The sequence below is a fragment of the Nothoprocta perdicaria genome, unplaced genomic scaffold (assembly GCF_003342845.1).
Source record: "Nothoprocta perdicaria isolate Ctin4 unplaced genomic scaffold, notPer1 scaffold_471, whole genome shotgun sequence".
NCBI lineage: Eukaryota > Metazoa > Chordata > Aves > Tinamiformes > Tinamidae > Nothoprocta > Nothoprocta perdicaria.
This window is the reverse complement of record NW_020455723.1, coordinates 66,792-87,720: the sequence shown is the minus strand read 5'-3', so window position 1 is coordinate 87,720 and position 20,929 is coordinate 66,792. Positions and strand designations below refer to the sequence as shown.

The window sequence follows — 20,929 nt, the reverse complement described above, 5'->3', positions numbered from 1 at the left end:
CACCCATGTGTCCCCCCCATGCACACACAACACACATATACACAATCTATTCTAAACAYAGATTAGATGTGGACTTTTTCTATGCACTTCTGTTGTGATCTAGCCCATGCAGTCAGAAAAAGTGGCATTTTTAGCATCAATACTCTGTACCTGATTTTAGACAAGCCATTTATTGTGGATTCTAGATATGTCAGTGGATATAACGGCAGGAAAATCCACATGATTCACAGCACTTCAAATACAGCTGAAGAAAGTTTCATTATTATCACCAAATGCCCTAAGAAGTTTTGCGAGTCAAAGGTTATTGTCAATCACRAAGAACAGAACTCCTGAAAGGTAGGCACACAGTTAGGATGTTAATAACATAGATATAGTAGATATAGTTCACAGCATTCAGCACAGTATTGCTAGAGATGTTTTACTTAAGCTATCACAAGCTATCACATCGTGATGAGGCTTGTTCTCATGGTATTCTGGATTGCTCAGTGTTTTAAGTATTGCTAGTAATACCCATATTCCAAATTTCTAGACTGATTATTCTGGGCAACATACAAATGTATACATTTATGTAATACATTTGAGATATATATATATATGTATTATATGATATATATACACACACACACATACCGACAAAATATAATTAGTATATATACTACTATATATGTATAATATACATATATATTTGTAATATGTAATAAATGTAAACAATATTCAGGGTACATACTCTCTGTAACGGAGAACAGCAACTGATACAACAACCTTAGACTCTTACTCAGTCCCAAACATTTAATTGGGGTCTAATTAGTGTGTCCACCTGGTCCATCTTTAGACAAAACATAAGGTGCTGTAAAACTTCAGATTGTGCAGCAGTGGAAAACCAAACATAGCTAGAAAAGATAAATGTCTTCATTATAGTGTATTTTTCTTTGCAATTTGCAGATCTTCATGATTCACAAAATGAAATATGACTAAAAATAAATATGTAGCTGCAGCTTATTTGTTGTTCAGCTGTGTTCAACCTATCMATAGCCCTTAGATCATGCCCTGATTTTCACTATTTGTGAAATACCTGGTGCTGTAAGAGGAACAGAAAGTCCAGATACTCCAGTAGTTTCCCTGTGTGTTCCCTCTCACTGTACATTATAAGATATTGTGAGTTCCAGCAAAAATGCAGCAAGGTGCCTGAACCCACAAGCACGGGAGGAACAACCGCGGTCTGTGCACGAGGGAGGTGGGCAGTGGAGGCAGCGCCAGGCCCTGCCTGTCCCACAGCAGAGCCCCGCGAGGCCACAGGCGCGCGTGGCCGTCACACCCATCCCTGCAGATCTGCGGCTTTCCCGCTTTTGTTCCAGCGTGATATCATGTTTCCTGGGGCCAGTGGCGGAGGACAATGCGAGCCGCGCTGGTGGGGATGCGACAGGCGGGGTCCAGGAAAGCGGCGCTCACATCGGCCGCACGGAGGCCGAGGCCATTGGCAGGCAGGGAGCTGAGCTCCTCTCCTCCCCGGTGACACCACACCGGGCCTTCTGGGCAGGGTGTGCTGCTCGGAAGGCACAAAATCTGCTCCACCCTGTTCCAGAGCAAGACCTTGGCCTTGTCTCCTCTTACAAGAAASGGCCCATAGTTTATTTACTTACATTTGAACAACAGGACTCCATTGCTTGCTTGAGATAAAAGATGTGCCTTTGAAAAGTGTGGCGTACATAGTATAGTGCATACCCGATTTCACTGCATATACAATCATTGTTTTGTCATGTTCAAATGAATTACAAAAATCTGAACTTGATGTGGGTAAAACGCTTGCAGCAAACAGACCATCATCACTTTTTTCCTGTTGGTTCATTCTGTGCTGGTCAACGTTTTGTAGAATGAAAATGATCTTGGTATTTACAAAGGCAGAGATTCAAGGTAAGGTTGTGGCAAGATCTCTTTTAACTCCTGGGCAGGATGTGTTAAACACTCACCTTTTGCCTTGAAGGCTGCGATGACAGCAAGGCGTGATCGACAGCAGCAACGTACATTATCATACGTTTCCATTCCCAAATACAGGCATAATCTTCTGTGTTATAGCAGTGCACCAATGACGTTAGATCCGGGGAGTTTCTAACAATATGGAAATTATATTTTTGTTCATTTTGCTGTTGGACCCACATATGGCCACTTTAGCCTTTTTAGAAACATTGACAGTGTAACAATCAGTAGAAATCAAGCACTAACTATACATAATATCTGTGTCTGATCTGATTGTCTAGAATAATGTCTTGTCTTGAGAAAAAGATATATTTTATTATCTATAAGACAATAATAATATTGTTATTATTGTTATAATTGTTATTATTGTTATTACGATGCGATTCGTTTCCATAGTTATTAAGCTAAAAGCTTCAATCAAAATAATTGCCACTTGCCCACCACATCATTACTACACTCTAGACTCTTCAAATTTACAAAGTGGTACTTTTTACATACATACAGGAAAGTCCTAGTAATTCTTTTTCAATATTTTTTTTTTCCCTTTTGTGAAGTTGGAAATTAAAGAAAAGCTACCTTCTCTGGTTAATTAATACTTGTAATAGTGAATATGAATGTAATTCTTCCCATAATTGTAGAGAATATGTGTGTGATTTTCTTCAAATACACTGTTGTCAGATTGAAATTTCACCTGAACTTCTGACTTTTTCCAATGCCTACAGTTCTGTTTCTTTTCTTTTTTCTTTGAGACTTTGACAGCTAAAGCAGCTCACAAAAAAAGCACTTGAGCTGATGATACCTTTTTCGGGACTATTTTAATTAAACAGTACTTTTATGATAGCTACATTTTCATAAAACTGCTAAACTGAATTGAAGGAGAGATTAAAGCAGTTTTCCAATTCTTATTCCTGAAGTGCATTTGAAGTATGAGATCCAGCAAGTGACTACCTGACTGCCACGCCTGGACCCATGGACCTTAAGTTTACTCTTAATTAGCTTTTAATTAGATATAGTTTTCATGTACTACATAAATTAAAAGCCTGATGCAGGAAACTCTGGCTGAATGTCTGTACCCTGCTGAATGTTTGCAGGGTACAAATTTCTACACAGATTCATTCAGATGATCACCACTGCAAAACCAATGGAGCTCTATTTTGAGACAAAAGAGAGCTATTTTGTTTTAATTACATTTTTGAATATATGTTTGAAAAGAAAAATGATCCAGCTGTAACCAGATTAATTGTTCTCTGAGCCTGCTGCTGTCAGCCAAAAACAACAGTTGCAGCCTGTGCAGGCAGCAACGTGCACCTACCATAAGAGGAGTTACAAAAATGGCCTGATTCCCCCTCATTCCTTTTTTAGCTTTAGATTTTGCTTTTGGTTTGTGCCTGGTTCAGCCCTTGTGTAAGGTGGGAGCAGCTCTGGAGAAGCCTGTATTCCCAAAGGCCATTCGAACTGCTGGGAACAGTCAGGGTGAAGGGCATTACATCAGATCTGAAGAAGTCAAACCTAAAGGGCAAAATGAATTCACACTATTTTCACAAAAGTTAACATATGGTATTGTTTATATTTCATATACATATATTAACATGTAAGTATATATTATATTGTTTGGTATTGTATCATAATTAAGCTGTTTTAAATTGATTTTTTGTTATTGCTGCAGCATTTTGCRGAGATGATCTGATCCCCACAAAAATATCATCTGGAAGTCTTTAGGTGGAGAGGAGGGAGCAAAAACAGTCAGAGAGCCTGACTGCAGCAGAGCTTCAGTATATGGGCTGAGTGCAGCTGTAATGTAGGGGAGATGCAGAGCTGGTCCTTCGTATGCTCACATGAGAAGTATCTGGACTGCTCTCAGGAACTCAGACTAATTTGAACCTCTCTGGCCTAAACTGATTCCTAAATACATGGAAACCCTGTTCAGATTTCTAGGAAAGATTAAGAAGTCTTCAGGGGTGGGAGGTGAGGAAGAAGTAGGCACAGAACATGACCAAAACAGCTGCTGTTTCTGTGAGATATTTGTATTGTTCCACATCAGCCTGTCCAAATTTGTATTCGGAGTTTAACAATATTGTCTATTCAATGCAGTTCCATCTGCTGATATCTTTTTTTCCCGTATTAGTTTTCTGGCTATTTACTCCAGCCTCGTCATTGGTCTGGGGAACATTAGTCTCCTTAGTCAAATTCATCTGCCCAGCACCAGCATCATCTGCTGGGTTCCCTTATGCAGACAAAACAGTAAGCACTGAACAGACAAGAAGTCAGTAGAGTATATGAATCCAGCAGCCAAATCTGCCAGATACTTCCAGCCACTGCTTACCTTGCACGCTCAGTTATGTTCTATGGAGGCTAATAGGTTTCATGTTTAATTTTCTGCATTTTAGTGCACGCAAACAAACATGATAGATATACTCCAATAGTTCCACAGTGTGGCAAGGAACATCCTGTTACAGACATATTCTAACCTGCAAGAAAATTTTGACTCTAGGAGCCTTACTTGGCTATCTGCAAATTCAGCCAGTTTTAGCTGAACAGCAGCCCTGTTCTACTCCAGCCAGATTCCTAATCTTTTCTCAGTATTACCTAGTGCACTAGCAGCTTGTTACCCAGCAAGACACTTCTGCATGTTCTTCGTTTTCCACTTTGTTTGCTTATGGTCAACCAAGATGAAATAGATGTCATGTGGAAGCATTTTTATTCTTTCTGTATCTTGGTTACTCCTCACAGACACACAACAACTTCACTGGCAAATCTCAGACCAAGTTTCTACTATTTCTTTTTTTTCTGTTTTTATTTTCAACTTAAAAGATTATACTGGTAGATTTTAAAACATATGAAATGAAGCGAATACAATTTTATTCTATTTTACTAGCAGGTAGTTGAATTTCCTTAATGACAGTTGCTCCTGGTGTGCTCACTGGCCCATAAGGAAACATCAGCCCTAGTAGCTGTGACAATTTCATTTTTAAAACTTGCGTTCTCGTCTTTTCTCTGCTACTAAACAGCAGAATCATGATCTGTTACTTACTTTTATCTCTTGCTAGTTTAACTACTAGTAGGAACATGATTTTGCTGTTTACTTGCAGCAAGGGTGAACTTGCTAATTTAACCACTAGCAAGAGTTATTGTTTCGCTTCCCCCCACGTAATGTGTTATTTTTAAAGACTAGAGTCTTTGGTACTCAAGTTACCAGCGTTCCCAAGGCTGCTCAGTGGCATGATGTGAGATCCATATCCATATTTTGTACAGCTAAGCAACTTAATGCAGGAGAATGAGTAAATGGCAAATGCAGAGATGGAAGAGACTTGCTATTTGCTTTGGACTGCAAGCTCTAAAAGCACTTTTCATAAGATATCCTGGGAATATCCTGGGACTTGGTGGTGGTGGTGGTGTTCATATACCAGTTATTTATCAAGAGTATTTCTATTTCTTTYGTTTTTTTCCCACCTGCTTGTTCTGCTGTGTGCTGGCAGAGAATCTTAATCTCTTTGGGAAAAAATAATTTCACGACAGCTTTGTAAAGCAATATGTCTGCATTGCCTTCTGGAGAGGGCTGACCTGCTACAGAAGAACTTGTTTCACTGTGAGAAATTGCCTCAGCTGTCGCTGTCTTTGCGTAACTGAAGTTAGGCCAAGACATTAGGGCAAGAGACTACTGAGACTATAAAATGAAATGAATATGTAATTTCAAAACTCTCCTCCAAAAACGATTAAAAAACAAAATTAAAGAAAAACAAAAAGAAAACAAATTTCATATTGAGTAAGAAAAAAAAGGAAAAAAGGAAAAAAAGGCTTGTCAAATTCTGGGTGGTCAATACTCCATCACAATATACAAAATTTTTACTCACTTTCTGGCTTTTTTTTTTTACTGATTAATTAGTTAATAAATTTCAGAGAAATTGATTCAGTATCTAGCTAAGAATTAATTAAATACTACAGATTCACAACACAATTCTGCAATTATTTCTATTTCTTAAATAGATATATTCTTTGGTATGTGAATTTTCTGATTCTTGGTTACTTGATACTGAACATGCAAATATCAGAATGAGACAAAAATGATAAATTCTGTAAAATAGGATCTTTAGTGAGTTAGGGTTGTTTTTAAAAACTTTTTTTTTCCGAGAAGAGGAAGTGTATCAAGTAATCTTGTTTTTTTAAGAGACTTGAAAGAGGAAGGATGGGTGTCTTTGCAGCTAGGGATATGCATTTCCATCAGTCTCAAAATAATTATTGAATCTCACAGTAAGTATCTAAAGGAAGTGTGTAACTGATAGTTTTACTCTTAGTAGGCAATGTTAACTTACACTAAGCACTGATTATCCCTGCTTGTATAGTATGCATATGATTTATATTCCTATTCCCGGGTAGTTACTAGAAGAAATTGTTTTCCAAGAAACAAGCAATAAATGCTAAAAAAAACCTAATAATTTAAAACTTCTGTCACCTGGCATTCCCATATTTATGATTAAAAAAAATGGAATTTATTGGGTAAAAGTACCTTTGGTACCTTTGGTAGATTTTCTTCTGGGCTCTGAGGTTGAGTGCAGTCCACTAGCAGGCATTGCTCAGCAGATAGCACTGCTACTTTTTTTGAAAAAGAGCAAGTAATTTCCAGTTACCCTGCTCTAAAAATCCACACAGAGACAGTGTGCTGTTTCTAGAAGAGGTTTTTCAGATTAGTATCTGAACATAGTGTTTTGCTTTCTTTTTTTCCTGCTTGCAGAACATTTTTTTTTAAGACTAGGAAGTTTGCCATTGTTTCCTCTGAAGCTGAATGTCAGATCTGGGTGATCTGTAGCCTTTCAGGCATCAGGTATCATCCAAACTTGGACAAATGTTTCAATACATGGCATGCCTGGGCAGGTCTGTCTATCCCTACTTGATCATGCCCATGTTTCCTTCCTCTGAGTGGAATTATCCTGTGAGGATAAGATTTAATTGCAGAATAAGTCTGGAGAAGCTTGTATTTTTCCACTGTTTACTGTGGAAGCATTCAGATATCCTGAATACTGTTCCTATCACGGCAAGGTAGATCTCTCACTCCAAGAAGAGAGGGAGGGCCCGAAGAAACATAAGGATCYGCTAACTAGAGGGCGTGTCTGGAGTGCACTCAGAAGGGCAAATTGCAGGTCCCAAGCTAACTCCTTTAGCGCAAGGATACATAAGAAAGCAAGGTCAAGGATGAGTATGAGTCAGAGGGCTTCAACAAAGCATGTGGGAAAGAGTTGAACTTGAGTATGTGAATGAAGGAGTGATAGGAATGGTAGTTTACTTAAAACAGCAAAGAAATTCCTGGTCTTTGGTTCCTGCCTGGAATATGCAAAATACCCTTTCCATCTTAAAAGCATCTTACTCACCTATTACTACAGACCTTTTGATTGTTTGTTTCTCTTTTTTTTTGTTTGTTTGTTTGTTTTTTTGMTCTCCAGATGCGAATAAAACAGCTTCCTGCTTATGGTCATATCAGACAATTAGCTGTAAAGCTTAAGGGAACAACAATAAGAGGAACAAATTTAACATTAAATTTCCAGCCTCATAAATTCTTTGCTTATTAAGAAATAACTAGAACTCAGCACTATTCATTCTCAATACACTCTGCAAATAATGCCTAGTTATTAACTTTGTGTTTGGGATTCACTAGTACTTTCTTTTGCTGGAGCTCACTTTTTTGACTGATCACTACAGTTAGCCATACCACAACCCTGAACTGAGTTTTCTAGGCAAAAGTAAACTTTGCAAAGGCCTTTCATGAACATTTCCAGGGATCCAGGCAAGGGTTAACAGTATATATCTGAAAATTTCTGTGTAGGGACTTTTGGCAATTAAAGGACAAATAACAACTTTTTTATTCCTGTTATGCACATGCTGTATCTGTTAATCCATGACATTGAGCTGTCTCAAACTGAGATTGCCCCATTGTTTGACTCCTGAGTTAGTGCCCAATGATAGTTCTGGTCTAGGGAAATGATGTTTTATCCTTTATGAGGGACAGACTTGTGTCTGGGATGTTTTCCAGGGGATTTCTTAGAGATGCTTCTCTAAGCTGGTCTTGGCTGGATTTTGCTGGAGGAATATAGCATGGAGAAAATGGAGATTCTGTATCTGTATAAATGTGGCATTTTGGTAGGGAGTGAGATCACACATTGCAGATATAGCATGATATGTACTTTTGTCCTGTGCTCTGCATGGTTTCCCCACATGAGTATGCGCTACAGAGTTAGTAGGGAGCAGAGACAAGATGATTCTGGGGTGCTCAGGCCAGGACTGCTATGCACCATCTCACAAGAGCGCATTCCTGTAGCTGAGAACTGGAAAGAGCTGCCTGTGCTTACATTGCTGTGTGGGTTATGGTGAGCACAGGCAGAAAACATAATTTAAACTTTCTGCTTTAGAAGTTTCCATTTTTCTCCTGTACCAGAAGGGCACAAAGCACAGGGCACAACGAGTGTATATTATAAATATGGGGCAGTGGATGCTGTTTGTGTGGCCTCTCCCATTTTCAGCCTTAGCCTTCTGCATGTACGTTCCTCTGAAAGCCTGAAAGCCCATTTGCACACACAGCAAATTGCTTTCCTGTTAAGGTCATTTCTTTAAGAACTGGGGCAGGAGTCAAAGGACACTTTCAAGAAAACACAGAGGATCATCGCTTCACAGAGACAGGATGTTTCCTGTCTGTATTTGTTGTGCTTTTCTCAGAGAACTAAATCCTGTTGCCCTTAATCAGTTCTTGCAAAGTCCTCATTATCATCAAGAACAGGATTTGCTTAAATTTTGCCAGACTAAGTAGTAAAAGTTCCTTTTTAGCAAACAAGTAGATTAGTCTAAGATGCTTTACCAGAAAGGACTGATATAGGGAATACCTTAGCGTGCACGACAAGTACACTTTACACTTTTCTGCCTTCTTTTTCATAATGTAAGGATAGTAATTTCGAGAAGAGACAAAGAAAGGCTTCTCATAATTTCAGTGAGCATTGAAGTTATTTAAATGGCCAGCTAGACACCCTTTTAGACTCTCAAGGGTCTCCTGGGGTTTCTTCAGAAGGATATGGTGCTCAATTCATGTTGTATCATCGGCCTCATGCAGATTTCTGAAYTTCTCTGCACATTTAGTATGAAATAAAACACCTCTATTCAGCTAATCAAAACACCATCCATACACCAGTGTCTAGATTTAATTCATCTGGGATAATCACCAGTATAAATAAGCAACAGGCCCTATATAATTACAATTGTTTTACATATTGTTTCACATTCCTTCAAAGAAAACACTACACAATAAATGTCCCGAATCTGATATGATACCTCTCTTCCATGAGTAGCATAGGAATCTAAGACACTCTCTCCACTTGGCATGCGAGAGTGTGGCTCACATTTTTGTGGAGGATTGGACACATCCCCTTTGAATACTGGCTAATGCCCTAATAATATAAATAATATAAACTTATWATGTAAACTTGCCTTGAGCTGATGTGTCACACTTGTAGTGAAAGCAAAACTTTAAGACTTTCAGCCCCTATAAAATAAATGCACAAATATTACTTGATTTATATCACATAATTCTTTAACTTTATTCAGAGAATTCATTTGTTTTTTGTAACATGCAGCATGTAACATGCAGCAGGATGAGTTATTTTCTCCGACCTCTACTTTTACGCAATATTTACTCCAATAGACACTGCGTCCTTTCCAGAAAGTTTCCCTTCTCCAGTATGTAACGTGGATTTGTCAGGGTATGCACATTAAAGGGCAGTAACTGCAGCAAACTAGCTGGGTGTGGTAACTGTCAGTGTGCTGTCAAGATATTCCTGTCCCCAGAGAGGCTGTTGGCACTCAGTGCAGAAAAGGACCTCCTCCCTTGGCCCAAGCCCTTAAATACACACACGCAGCAAAGGCTGCAGGATGCATCAGGTCCCTTTGACCTCTCTATCCAAGACTATTTCCATTTCTTCTATCAAAGAAACATTTGCAAATGTTTCACTAAATATTAAGTTGCTGCATGTACATACACAATATATTTGAAGCCAAASTAGGAAAATAAATGCAATACATAAAAGAAATCAACTTTTCTTCCTGTTATGGCTGGAAAGAATGTTACTGTTTCCCTTCTCCTTACCCTGAACATCAGAAGTAAAGGGAAATGTCTGTTATTTTCGAAGAGCTGATTATAGGAGACCCGTGTTTCCCTTCAGCTATTTGAATCACCAAAATGTGTAACAGTCTTTAAAAGCAACTGTTTTAAGCTGGCTTATATCTGTGATTTTCAGAGGCGTTCCGTGACTATTTAATTCTGGTGGTTCTATTTTTCAAAAGGAACTTCGTTGATTGATTAAAGCTGATTCTTATATAAAAAAGTCACTCTACTCCTGCCCCTGACTTGTTATTATCCTTTAGAAAATAATATTTTTGAGCTGTGGTTCTTGTTCTAGTCTATTAGAGCAGTGAGTAAACTAACATGCAAATCATCTTTAACTCCAAATTAATCCAAATTCATTAAAGAGTTGAAAAATATATTTTCAAATATATGTTATTATGTATGTCCAAAATATTTATTACCAATTCCTATAGCTAAAAAATAAACTTTTATAGTATTTCATGTATAAATATACACGTGGTTCGTGATCTCTACTTAGGAAACCTGTTAAACTCTTAAAAGACATAAATAGCACCAYTACACCAAAAACCTTGTGATTAACTGACATGCTGTCAGGTGTATATATAAGTGCTGAGCTATCCAAGCAGTTACTCACTTCAGTGGACCAACACTTTCCTTGGGCTCCTGCATCAAATGAAGCTTTGCTTGTTCAGGAGGCTTAATTCATCTGCAGAGAATAGGAAAGCACTGAAGAAACAACCCCTTCTGTTTATGGCAAATGCAATACATCATACAGACAGCATAAAATAATAGTTTTTCTTTTAATCTGCATAAAAGCTGTGCAAGACACCATCCAGGGAAATGCTGGGTGAAAAARCGTCTCTGGTGATTTGAATAACAATATACTTAAACTCTGCATAAAAATAATCACTTGCTGATTTTATTCCTAGGTAAAGTGGAAGCAGCCCTGGATCTGATCCTGATCAATTCATTCCCTCTGGTGGGCAACTCAGAGACATCCCTCATCTGCATCACCTCCAAATGGCGCTCCCGTGAGTCTATCACGATAGATCGAGACCAGGAGGATGTCACGAACCAGCACCGAGAGCCCCTGGAAGTTAATGAAGACTCCAGGAGAGCAACAGCCAAAACAGTGGTGTGGAAAAGGGAGCAGGCCAGTGAAACTATTGGAGCATACTACTGTGAAGGAAAACTCAAGGACGAGGTGACAAGGATACATACTATGAAGATGCCGCTAGGAGGTAGTGTGTTACCCTTGGTTGGGAGAATTAGTGCAAAAGTGGCTCCAATGACAAGTTAAATAAAAATAGACCTGACTCAAGCCCAACTTCCCTTCCCTCTCCTGCTTTTCACCCTACCAACTTTTTTTTTTTTTTTTTTTTAAATTATTTTCTCCCTAAAGTGCAGGGAGGGTTGGTTGATAGTAGCTAGTCATTTCCTTATGGAAGTTAGTCAGACATACGTAGGTTTTCTGCCTGCATCTGGCTATTGCCACGGACACAAAGGCAGGTGGTAAATAAAGTGAGCACAGTTGTTCTTGCCTCCCTAATGCCATTAAACAAAACATATGGTGCATATGGTTCAGATGCTCAGTGAAGCTGCAGATTGACAACACTGGATCTGCACAGAATGTGTCAGCAAGAGAAGCAAATCCAGCACAGCACTTATAAAAAGGCCAAAAATGCTTCTCTGAATCTAAGAAAGTTATCCATAATGATCCACTATGGATTTCACTATTGATTATTTCATTGATTTTTGGTTGTAAGGCTATGAAGGCTGTTTGTAGGAAACCAAAACCAGCAGGGAGATAATAAGGCCAGAATTGCATTACCAGACTTTACTAGGCGTCAAGGCTGAGTTTCAGAGGAAAGAGATCACTTAAGTGTAAGAAATTTGTGATAATTATCTGCAAAGAAAAAAATTTCCAAACTGCAACTAATCTTTAGCAGCATTTATTATAGTATGAAGTTTTGCAGCATGGAGGCTGGTCATGAGGAAACTGTCCATTTTTACCCCTATCTTCTTCTTAAACTTCTAGTATGACAAACTGTTGATRTCTCCTAAAACCAGGCAGAAATCTTAGAGAAAGAGGCTTCCTCTGAGCCAAAGCTGCTCTCCATTTGTTTCTTTTCATATGGAAATGTTACAAGCAAGGTGAACAGGACAAAAAGATTTTTCTTTGGCTTCTGGTTTCTCTAATCAAATGAGGAGGGTTGGGTCAGACCCAAGAAGGGTCTGTTTTCCTAACCAGGAATAACATAATATTCATGCCAGCAGTAGGTAGGCTTCTGTGAGTCATTTCTGGGTCCTCAATCTCTTCCTCAGCTTTTTGTGGAAAAAGCTTTAGATGACACGATTTGAGCTAGCAATTCATCGGCAAATGTGCTTGTACTAATTGTTCTGGATGGGTGAGAAAGAGGTGTGACAGAAATTCTCAAAGCTATTAAAGTCCTTAGAAAGAGGAAGAAGAGGTCAGCGAAGGACTGTGAGCCTTGGCACACCAACATRGTTGGAAAACAGGCCTTTTCCACCTTTACTGCTGTAGTTTGAACATTATTGCAACAGCAGAGCATGTTTTTCAAAACAAAAATATTGAGCAAGAGTTGAAATGTTCAGTTTCCCTTTCAAGACAAAAGAGACACAGGAAGAAGTAGCTCTTCTGAAATTCTAGCYACTGTTTTATGTCCTGAGGCTACTAATAAGCTACTAATTTAGTCAAAAGCATTAAATACTTGGGTAATCTCACTGGCTTTAGTGAGATTTGTCATCCGCCTAAGTCTGTATAAATTACCAGATTCGCAGGAAAAACGAAGATTTTTTTTCCTCATATAACATTAAAATGTAAAAGTATACATATACTTGAGTTTCTCTTATAGAAACTCTTTACAGCAGGCAAAAGGACAATAATAGAAATATTAATGTAACAAAGTCTTGGCATTTATCCTGCGGCAAAATTCAYGATGTCTTTATAAGGAATTGTCATATTCTAGATGTGAAAACACAAAATATAACTTGTAATCTAAAAATACTTTGGAACTGAGCACAGGAGGGGATGTGGATTCTATTTCATTGGAACAATGCTGTGAAAAAAATGTCCTGTGGATAAGCTAAACAACATATAAAGAAAACAAAATAAGAAGACAAAAGTTATCTCATTAAAAAACATAATAGTACCTCACTAAATCTGAGTGAGGTACTTGAGGTACTTGCAAAAATCACTGCAGATGAAACACTTAGAATTATTTGTAATTAACAACTGATTTGGGGGAAAGCTGTTCAATTTTTATATCCTTAAATCACGGAGCATTTTGCCACGAACCATAAACAACTATCAACTCAGGTATTCATGGCAAATTAGAACTTCTCTCCTTTTTTTTTTTTTTTTTTTTTTTTTTTTGGTATGTTTCCTTATTTAACTATTCTGTACTAGGAATTTTTTTAGGATTGTCTAAGATACAAGTCCGGATCGTGGTGCCTAGGTAATGTCAGTAGACCCCCAGTGCTTATCATCATGCTGGAAGAGTCTTGCTGAAACTAACTGGATGGCCCTCAGAAACAAACTTGAGAAACTGCATACCAGAGGCTCAGAACATAAACACCACTTTACTCTGTGCAGTTGCACCAAGAACGGAAGTTCCTTTTGCAAAGAATTTTCCATAATTGTCTTATTTCCAATTAGAAATGAAAATGTTAAAATTCTCCAGGAATGAAAATCCTCATAGAGAGGTTGGATTGATTGAAATGTCTTCACTTTTTTTCCTCATTTTTTCCTTATTTGATATTATATCACAAAATATTTTTATAATGAAAATAGTATTTTAAATAGCAATATTAAAATTTTATTTCTTCTCATTTTATAATAATATCATACTTATTTTTCTCAGAGTTTAAGAAATRGCACTGCAGAAAAACCACTTTCAGCTCCATAAGTAGTTATTTCAACTTTCATGTAACATCTACTTATTTTTATAGTTCTACTGAACATTTAAAATAACGGAAATCTAATTCTTGTTTCTGCCCTTCTTTATTGTCCTATTTCTATGATTTTTTTCAAAACCAAATTTCAGCCACAGAACTCCACATTTGTTTTCTGCAAATACTGGGGGGTGGGGGAAGTGTGACTGCAGATAAATGAAAAAAAAAGTACAATAAAATTATGCCACAATATATGGTTTTATATGTGTTTATAAAATAACATATGTGTTGTAAAAGAAATGTGACCTGTAAAAACAGGGCCTGAGGAAGTAAAGAGCCAAGAATAGGAATTTTTGAAGGATTTGCTCCAACTGAGCTTCAGATGAGACATTTTGTCTGAAAAGTCCCAATCGTTTCTGGGAAGGAAAGTGACAGCAGTGCTGAAGGGATTCCTGGTATGTGAACAAGAATATGATGCCATAGGGACTTGATAAAGAGGAAGTTCCTCTCTTGTGTAGGAYGAGCTCTGAGGCTCAACACTTTCACACACAGAAAAGGGGAAAGGACCTGGTAGAAATGAGTGCTTGGGGTAATCCAAGAAAAAGGGAAAGGAAGAAAAAGAACAAAAAGGCCTTTTTTTTTGTTCATGTTTTTGTTAGTGCTTTCCTGAAAGAACAAATGTATAAAAAGTGTGTTCTCTCAGAGAAAGAGCTGAATAATTTGGAGAATGAATATTATATATTTCAGGAAGATATTTATTTATTTATTCATTCATTCATTTATTTTTTCTTGCCACACTGTTTATCAGTTACATTATGGCTTAAAAATTCTGGAGTTAAAACTGTTTAGAATGTCCTGAAGTTTGCTTTCTGTCAAAAACAACAACAAACCAATCCACAAATTCATCCTGAAATTTTCCATTTAAGTGTCTTTAACGTCTTTACCTTGATTTAAAATGATAAGTTGAAATTTAGTTATTTTTCATTGACTCAAAACAATACTTTATTTTTCTTTTTGAAATTTTTATTCCACTTCCTAGGATGCTTTCTGATTTTTCCCCCATCACTGGTAATGACATGGAAAATGCAAAAATCTGGGAAAATCCCTTTCTCTATTGCTTTCATAAAAAAAAACAAAGAAAAAAAGAACTAAAAATGAATAGATTAAAATTACTAGTTGGAAAATTGAAAAATGGTCTGGRATAGACAGTCCTTCCCAGAATATTTTTATTTTAATTAAGTCACATTTTTATCCTTTTATTTTTGTGCCTGTGAATATATTTTGCTCTTTTATTATCAGTGCAGGCTAATGCACTCAGTATTTGTATGAGGCATGGCGAGCTAACATGAGCACAGGACTGCCCTTAACTGCATCTCCCCTTAACTGCATCCCCTGCCAGCCCCACAACACTGCGGTCTCCTGCATTGTGTGGACTGCTCCACATGATAAAGCTGGCACTTAAATGAACCAGCTACTAGTCTGCTAAGAACAATTTGATCCCTACAATACTTTGTCCAGTACCTTATCCAGAGTGTTTTTAAAATGTCTCAAGTGTGAAAAAGCGTGGAAAAGTATTGCACAGMCAATTAGGCTTCCCAACTTCACAGCCAACTAGTCTGTGAAGCCTGTCAAGTCAACTAGGCTTCCCAACTAGGAAGGGTTTCAGTTAGTCAGACAAATTGCTCCTAATTTTATGCCCCAGGCTGGAGCTGCATCCTGTTGTCACAAGGTATAGATGACTCCTCCATCCCTGCAACGGCGTAAGTTGAGGTTGCTGCTGCTGAAAGGGTCAATGTATGTTATTGATCCCATACTTCACTTTCATGTTCTGATTTCAGCTTCATTCCACCCAGTGGCCTTAACTGTTACAGCAAACAAGGGAGAGCATGTGAATATTTCCTTCATCAGAATGGCAGCTAAAGAGGAAGATGCAGTGATCTACAAAAATGGTAACTGAGCTCTCCTCCTGTCTTCTCTCTTCTCCTTTTCTAGCTGTCATTCTCTTAGGCAAGAGTCCACATAACTGCATTTAAATCATTGCTGATGATGCCCTTACAGTAAAAATGGAAGAGACATGATTTCTTCTGCATTTAATGATCCTTAACAGAAACATTTGTCATAACCAAGTATTGAGCAGATACTTCTATACCTGTTCTTCCTCCAGAATGACAAATCCAATTTTTGAGGCTTSATTTTGTCGCTCAAATCTTTGAGGAGTTCCAGTCAGAACTTTTAATTTGATAAATAATGTGAAACAGGATTATCAAATGGCTCCTAGTGAAAGAGTAATAACTGAGGGATGCTCTGATAATGTTTGAAATTATGGAATATCTAGAGATAGAGACCAGGATAAGAAAGAGAGGGTCCAAAGTGAAGTGGAGATGAGCAAGTATGGTTAAATAAATAAGAGGATTGAAGGTTCCACTTACATTCATACAAGTTACAGTCTTGTATGTATATACTTGTCTGGCCAACATCTGCCCTGTAGTTTGTCCTATCTTGTTAAACTCCATTCCTAACCATTTTCCTTAGTGAATATTGTATTTGTCCGTGAGCATGTGCATGATCCACTAATGATATTCACGCCTAGCAGTCAGGACGGGAACAGGTTTGAGTTACAGCAACTATAGACAGATGATAGTGGTCATGGGATCCCCACTAGTGAATTTCAAGCCAGGATRGCCATCAAGAAGGATGAGAGGTCTGAGACTCAGCTAACAGAGAGATCAGAGACCCAGGGTAGCTACTGGAAAAAGTTGTTACTGAAGGTGTGACTTGTGAGATCTGCTAGCAAGTCTAGAGCCTGATTAGTTGGCAAGTAAGAGCAGAATCAGGCAACTGGTTCTGCTGACATGTGCACAAGTGCTCTGTGCATTTGCAGTGTGTGGGAAGGAACACGTCTCCTGTATGTGTTGCACTGTTGGTGGCTGGCTTGTTCTGTACAGTGCGTGTGTGTGTGTGTATGTGCACATGTGTGTTCTGGTGATACCTGCTCAGCCCCACTGCTGGGCTTGGTACCAGCCTTGTCCTAGCAGGCTGAGAGGGGAAGACTCCCATAGGTCCTGAAGTTTCTGACACTGAATTCAATTTATCCTTGTTAGCAAACAACCTTAAAATCTTGTTACTCTACTAGTGATCAAGTGGGCTGGAGTTTGATTGAATGCTTTTGAATACTGTTGCTTTAGCAAGCACATATGACTGGTTTCAGCAAGGCTAGAATAATACTGAGAAGCCGACTAACTGAAAAAATTGAAGAGATGGTAGAAACATATCAATTCTGGAAAAAAAAAATAAAATCATACTATGCTCTTCCAGCTTTGGTCTGGCTAGTAAATCTCTGGGTTATTGAGATTAAATAAGACATGATGAGCTTTTCYTATTTGTTACCATTCAGCCTCAGTAGTCTTGTGGTTCTCATAGTAGTCTTGTGGTTCTTGTCAACCCTCACTTCCAAAAAGGCCAAGAAACAAAATTATTTTTTTTCTTTCTCACTACGTTCTTAACAACAGCCTTGCAAAGTAATGCTTAACTTATTATTTGTTCCTATCATCCACTCAGTCTACTCAAGATTTTGCCTTGCTTTTACTTGCTCTTCTCCAAACATTAGAAACTGGAGTATGGCTAAAGAACCATCAGCAATTCCTACTTTCCTCAGTAATTCCTCTGACTGTCAAAGTTGAATGATCTGTCTGTTGTGCCTGTGTGATCTTTTCCCAGGTTCTTTCATTCACTCTGTGCCCAGGCACGAAGTGCCAGGTGAGCTGGAAGTGTCCTGTTCTCACGTTCAACCACAGGATGCAGGGGTATACTCTGCCAGATACATAGGAGGAAACCTCTTTACTTCTGCTTATACAAGGCTTATTGTAAGACGTAAGTTTCATTATTTCATGCTGATGATTAATTATTTGAAGTTGTAAAAAATCTAAGATGAGACTGCTACTTTCCTCTGTTCGTTCTTTTAATATAAGCTGCCATCATACTACATCTGAAGAAATTTTCAGTTTATTCAAATCATCTATCTAGGAACAGGACAAATAGCTCTTTACCCAGCATTTTAACTTTTTGAATGTTGAGTAAGTATGAAAAATAAGAAGAGATACAAGCTTCCATAAATATCAGAAAATAGGTTTTTTAAATGGTTTCTTCCTCTATAATGGGTTGAATCTAAACAACTCCACTTGCAATATTTTCATTTCACAAACCATCACAGGTCATGCTATTGTGACAGTTTTATCATAGGTAAACAAGATTATATTCTCTTAACTTGAATAGATAGGTGAAAGAAATAATGTGAAATATTCTCTTCAAAGCTGTATATTATGTATGTATATTATCTATTTTTGACAGTAAAACATATTTTATTTGCTGGCATCCACAGGATGTTTCTAGGATTTGCAAAGGAACCAACGTAAGCCCCAAGCTTGGATTTTGGATCTGTTGCCAAACTGCTAGATAAAATGGTCTGGGTTCTGCTGCCTGCTCTAAGGCTGAGCTGCACAGCAGACAACATATCCATAAGCTCTGCTCGCTGCACTCCGCAGCACCAAGCCCTTGTCCAGCTCATCTATTCGTAGCCCTTTTCAGGCCCCGTTTGGCCCGGTTTGGCTGAGCTCTGCAGAACAAGCTTAGAATAAACAGAATGGATGTTCACAGGCCACTGCTCAAAAATGTGCCCTGGCTTTCTTTGTCTTACTATTACAGACAGCCTGAGGGTTTACCAAGGCTTTCTCCCTAAGTACCCACATTTAAGAGTTTTGTTCGGGAGGGAAGACGAAAAGGATCTCTAAATGCTATAAAGACTGAAGTAATCCACACTGAAATCTGAAAATGTTCCAAGTCTGGTACTCCAGTTTAAACGATGCTGCCTCAGGGTTTTCCATATTTTCGCCTCCCTAGTCCTGGCTTTACATTATATGATGTTAGAAAGATTTCTGAAAATAAAATACTGAAAATTTTTGAGTCCTCTCAGCACATTTTAACTTCAAAAGCAAATGAGTGAATTTTGTATTCTGGAGGTATAGATCTAGCATTTGTGGCATGGGATCGTATGTTCTTGTAACAAAGTTTAAATTCTGAGCTTAGCTTTTATTAAATCAATGTCAAAACTTGCATTGACAGGATTAATGCTAGTAATATCTTTTTGTTTTATTAAAAAAATAGAAAAATATATAACAGGCACTASAATTGGCATTTATCTGATTGTTCCTCATTCATCCAGAAAGAGTTGATTGATCATTAAGATCCAGTGAAGACAGGAAAGATGCAAAAGAGATTAAACTGACTTATTGTACTTTAAAGAAAAATCTTGTTACAGAATGTCATGGCTTGCCAGAGGCTATTGCAATACCTGTGATGCCAAGCGCAGACCCAGTGGTGAATATTAGCTAGTTTTACGTGAAATGACACCACAGTGTACTGGGATTTTTTACAGATCTTGGATCGATGTTACAAGAAAAAAGAATATTAAGCTTAAGATTTTTGCCACCTTTTAAATTAGTTTTTCCAAATAAAAAGAATATTTCTAGTTTCAAAAAGTGAAGACAGTTTCTTCCATGAAGAGTATGTATGAAAACTATTGAAGTTAGCTAACACTAATATATACTACGAAAATATTTTATTCCAAAAATGGAGGCACGTCGCAAAATGTAAAAAGTACCTCCTTATAGTAGGTAAACTGTGCAGGGTCTTGAGAGTACATATGGATCATTTTGGTTTACATTTTACTATTTATCTTAATCAGAAAGAATTATACTGGTTAACTAGTTATTGAACAAACAAGCAACAAATATGCCCTTATACTTTTGCATAAAAGGATGTGAAGCTCAGAAATGGGGCCCTTCCTGTAGCTTCCACTGCCCCGCTTGCATGAATAATGGTGTATGTCATGAAGACACTGGAGAATGCATCTGTCCTCCTGGTTTTATGGGAAAAACATGTGAGAAAGGTAAGAAAACATTCTTTTACAGATTTCTTATTAATTTGCACACAGTAATGAAGATTACTTACTTGCATTTAGGGGCAAGCACCATATATCCCTGCCCAATTTCTGTTAGTGAATGTCTATTATTTTTGATTATTAAGTAACTGGAGCAGATGCCACATTGCACTAACCTCTCCAAGCAGATTCTGGGTCTTGATGCTAAATATGTATCTTAATAGACTGTATTAGTACTGAAGTACTTACTCTAGCTGTTGGAATAATTTGACTTTTGAAACACACTAATGTAGTACTAATCATAACAGAAAAGAAAAAAACTTGAGCTGGGCCTTTGACATGTACCCGTCTTTGAGAAAGTGTTAGTTTCGTGGTGCTGTTCTTTCAGTCTATCTAAATAGATACAGAAAGAGGAAAAGAGGATTTACTGCTGAAAAATTATCTCGAAATGCCAAAAGCAATATGTGTTTTGCTGTTGGATACTCATATGAAAGAAAGCTGTGTTTCCTGCTGCTGCCTGAACTTACCCTTGTGTAGCAGTGGTTTATCCTGTTATGTATAATAATAGTCCTAATACTTTTTTTTTTTTTTTCATTTTACTTTGCCTTTAGTATTGTCTAGAGCTGCCTGAATGGAAGCCTTAGTGCTTTTCCAAACTTAATACTGTTGGGACATTGTTCCCCTCTCTCTTCCACAGCTTGTGGACCAAATACATTCGGCAGAACGTGTGAGGAGAGCTGTAAAGAAAACTCTGACTGCAGGAATTATATGTTCTGCCTACCAGATCCTTATGGTTGTTCTTGTGCCTCAGGATGGATGGGACTGGAATGTGACAAAGGTAAAGTTAAGGGTACAGTGAGGGCTGAAGAGACGGTAATATGCTAGACTTGAAAAATACAGAAGAGAAGTAATAAAGGAAGGTAAATTCGGTATTTTTCCCATTATGCAAAAAAACAAACAGAAAAAAAAGAGAGACAAAGAGGATA

At 37.8% G+C, this 20,929-nt stretch overlaps 1 protein-coding gene across 1 annotated transcript in view; it reads left to right on the top strand.

The window, feature by feature from the left end:
* TEK (TEK receptor tyrosine kinase) overlaps nt 1–20,929 on the top strand; it is a 35,416-nt gene that overhangs the window by 520 nt on the left and 13,967 nt on the right. Inside the window, exons 2-6 of the mRNA XM_026047075.1 lie at nt 11,023–11,334; nt 15,847–15,957; nt 17,726–17,878; nt 19,821–19,952; nt 20,641–20,781. Of these exons, the coding sequence (XP_025902860.1) occupies nt 11,023–11,334; nt 15,847–15,957; nt 17,726–17,878; nt 19,821–19,952; nt 20,641–20,781 (849 nt within the window). The remainder of the gene's footprint in view (nt 1–11,022; nt 11,335–15,846; nt 15,958–17,725; nt 17,879–19,820; nt 19,953–20,640; nt 20,782–20,929) is intronic.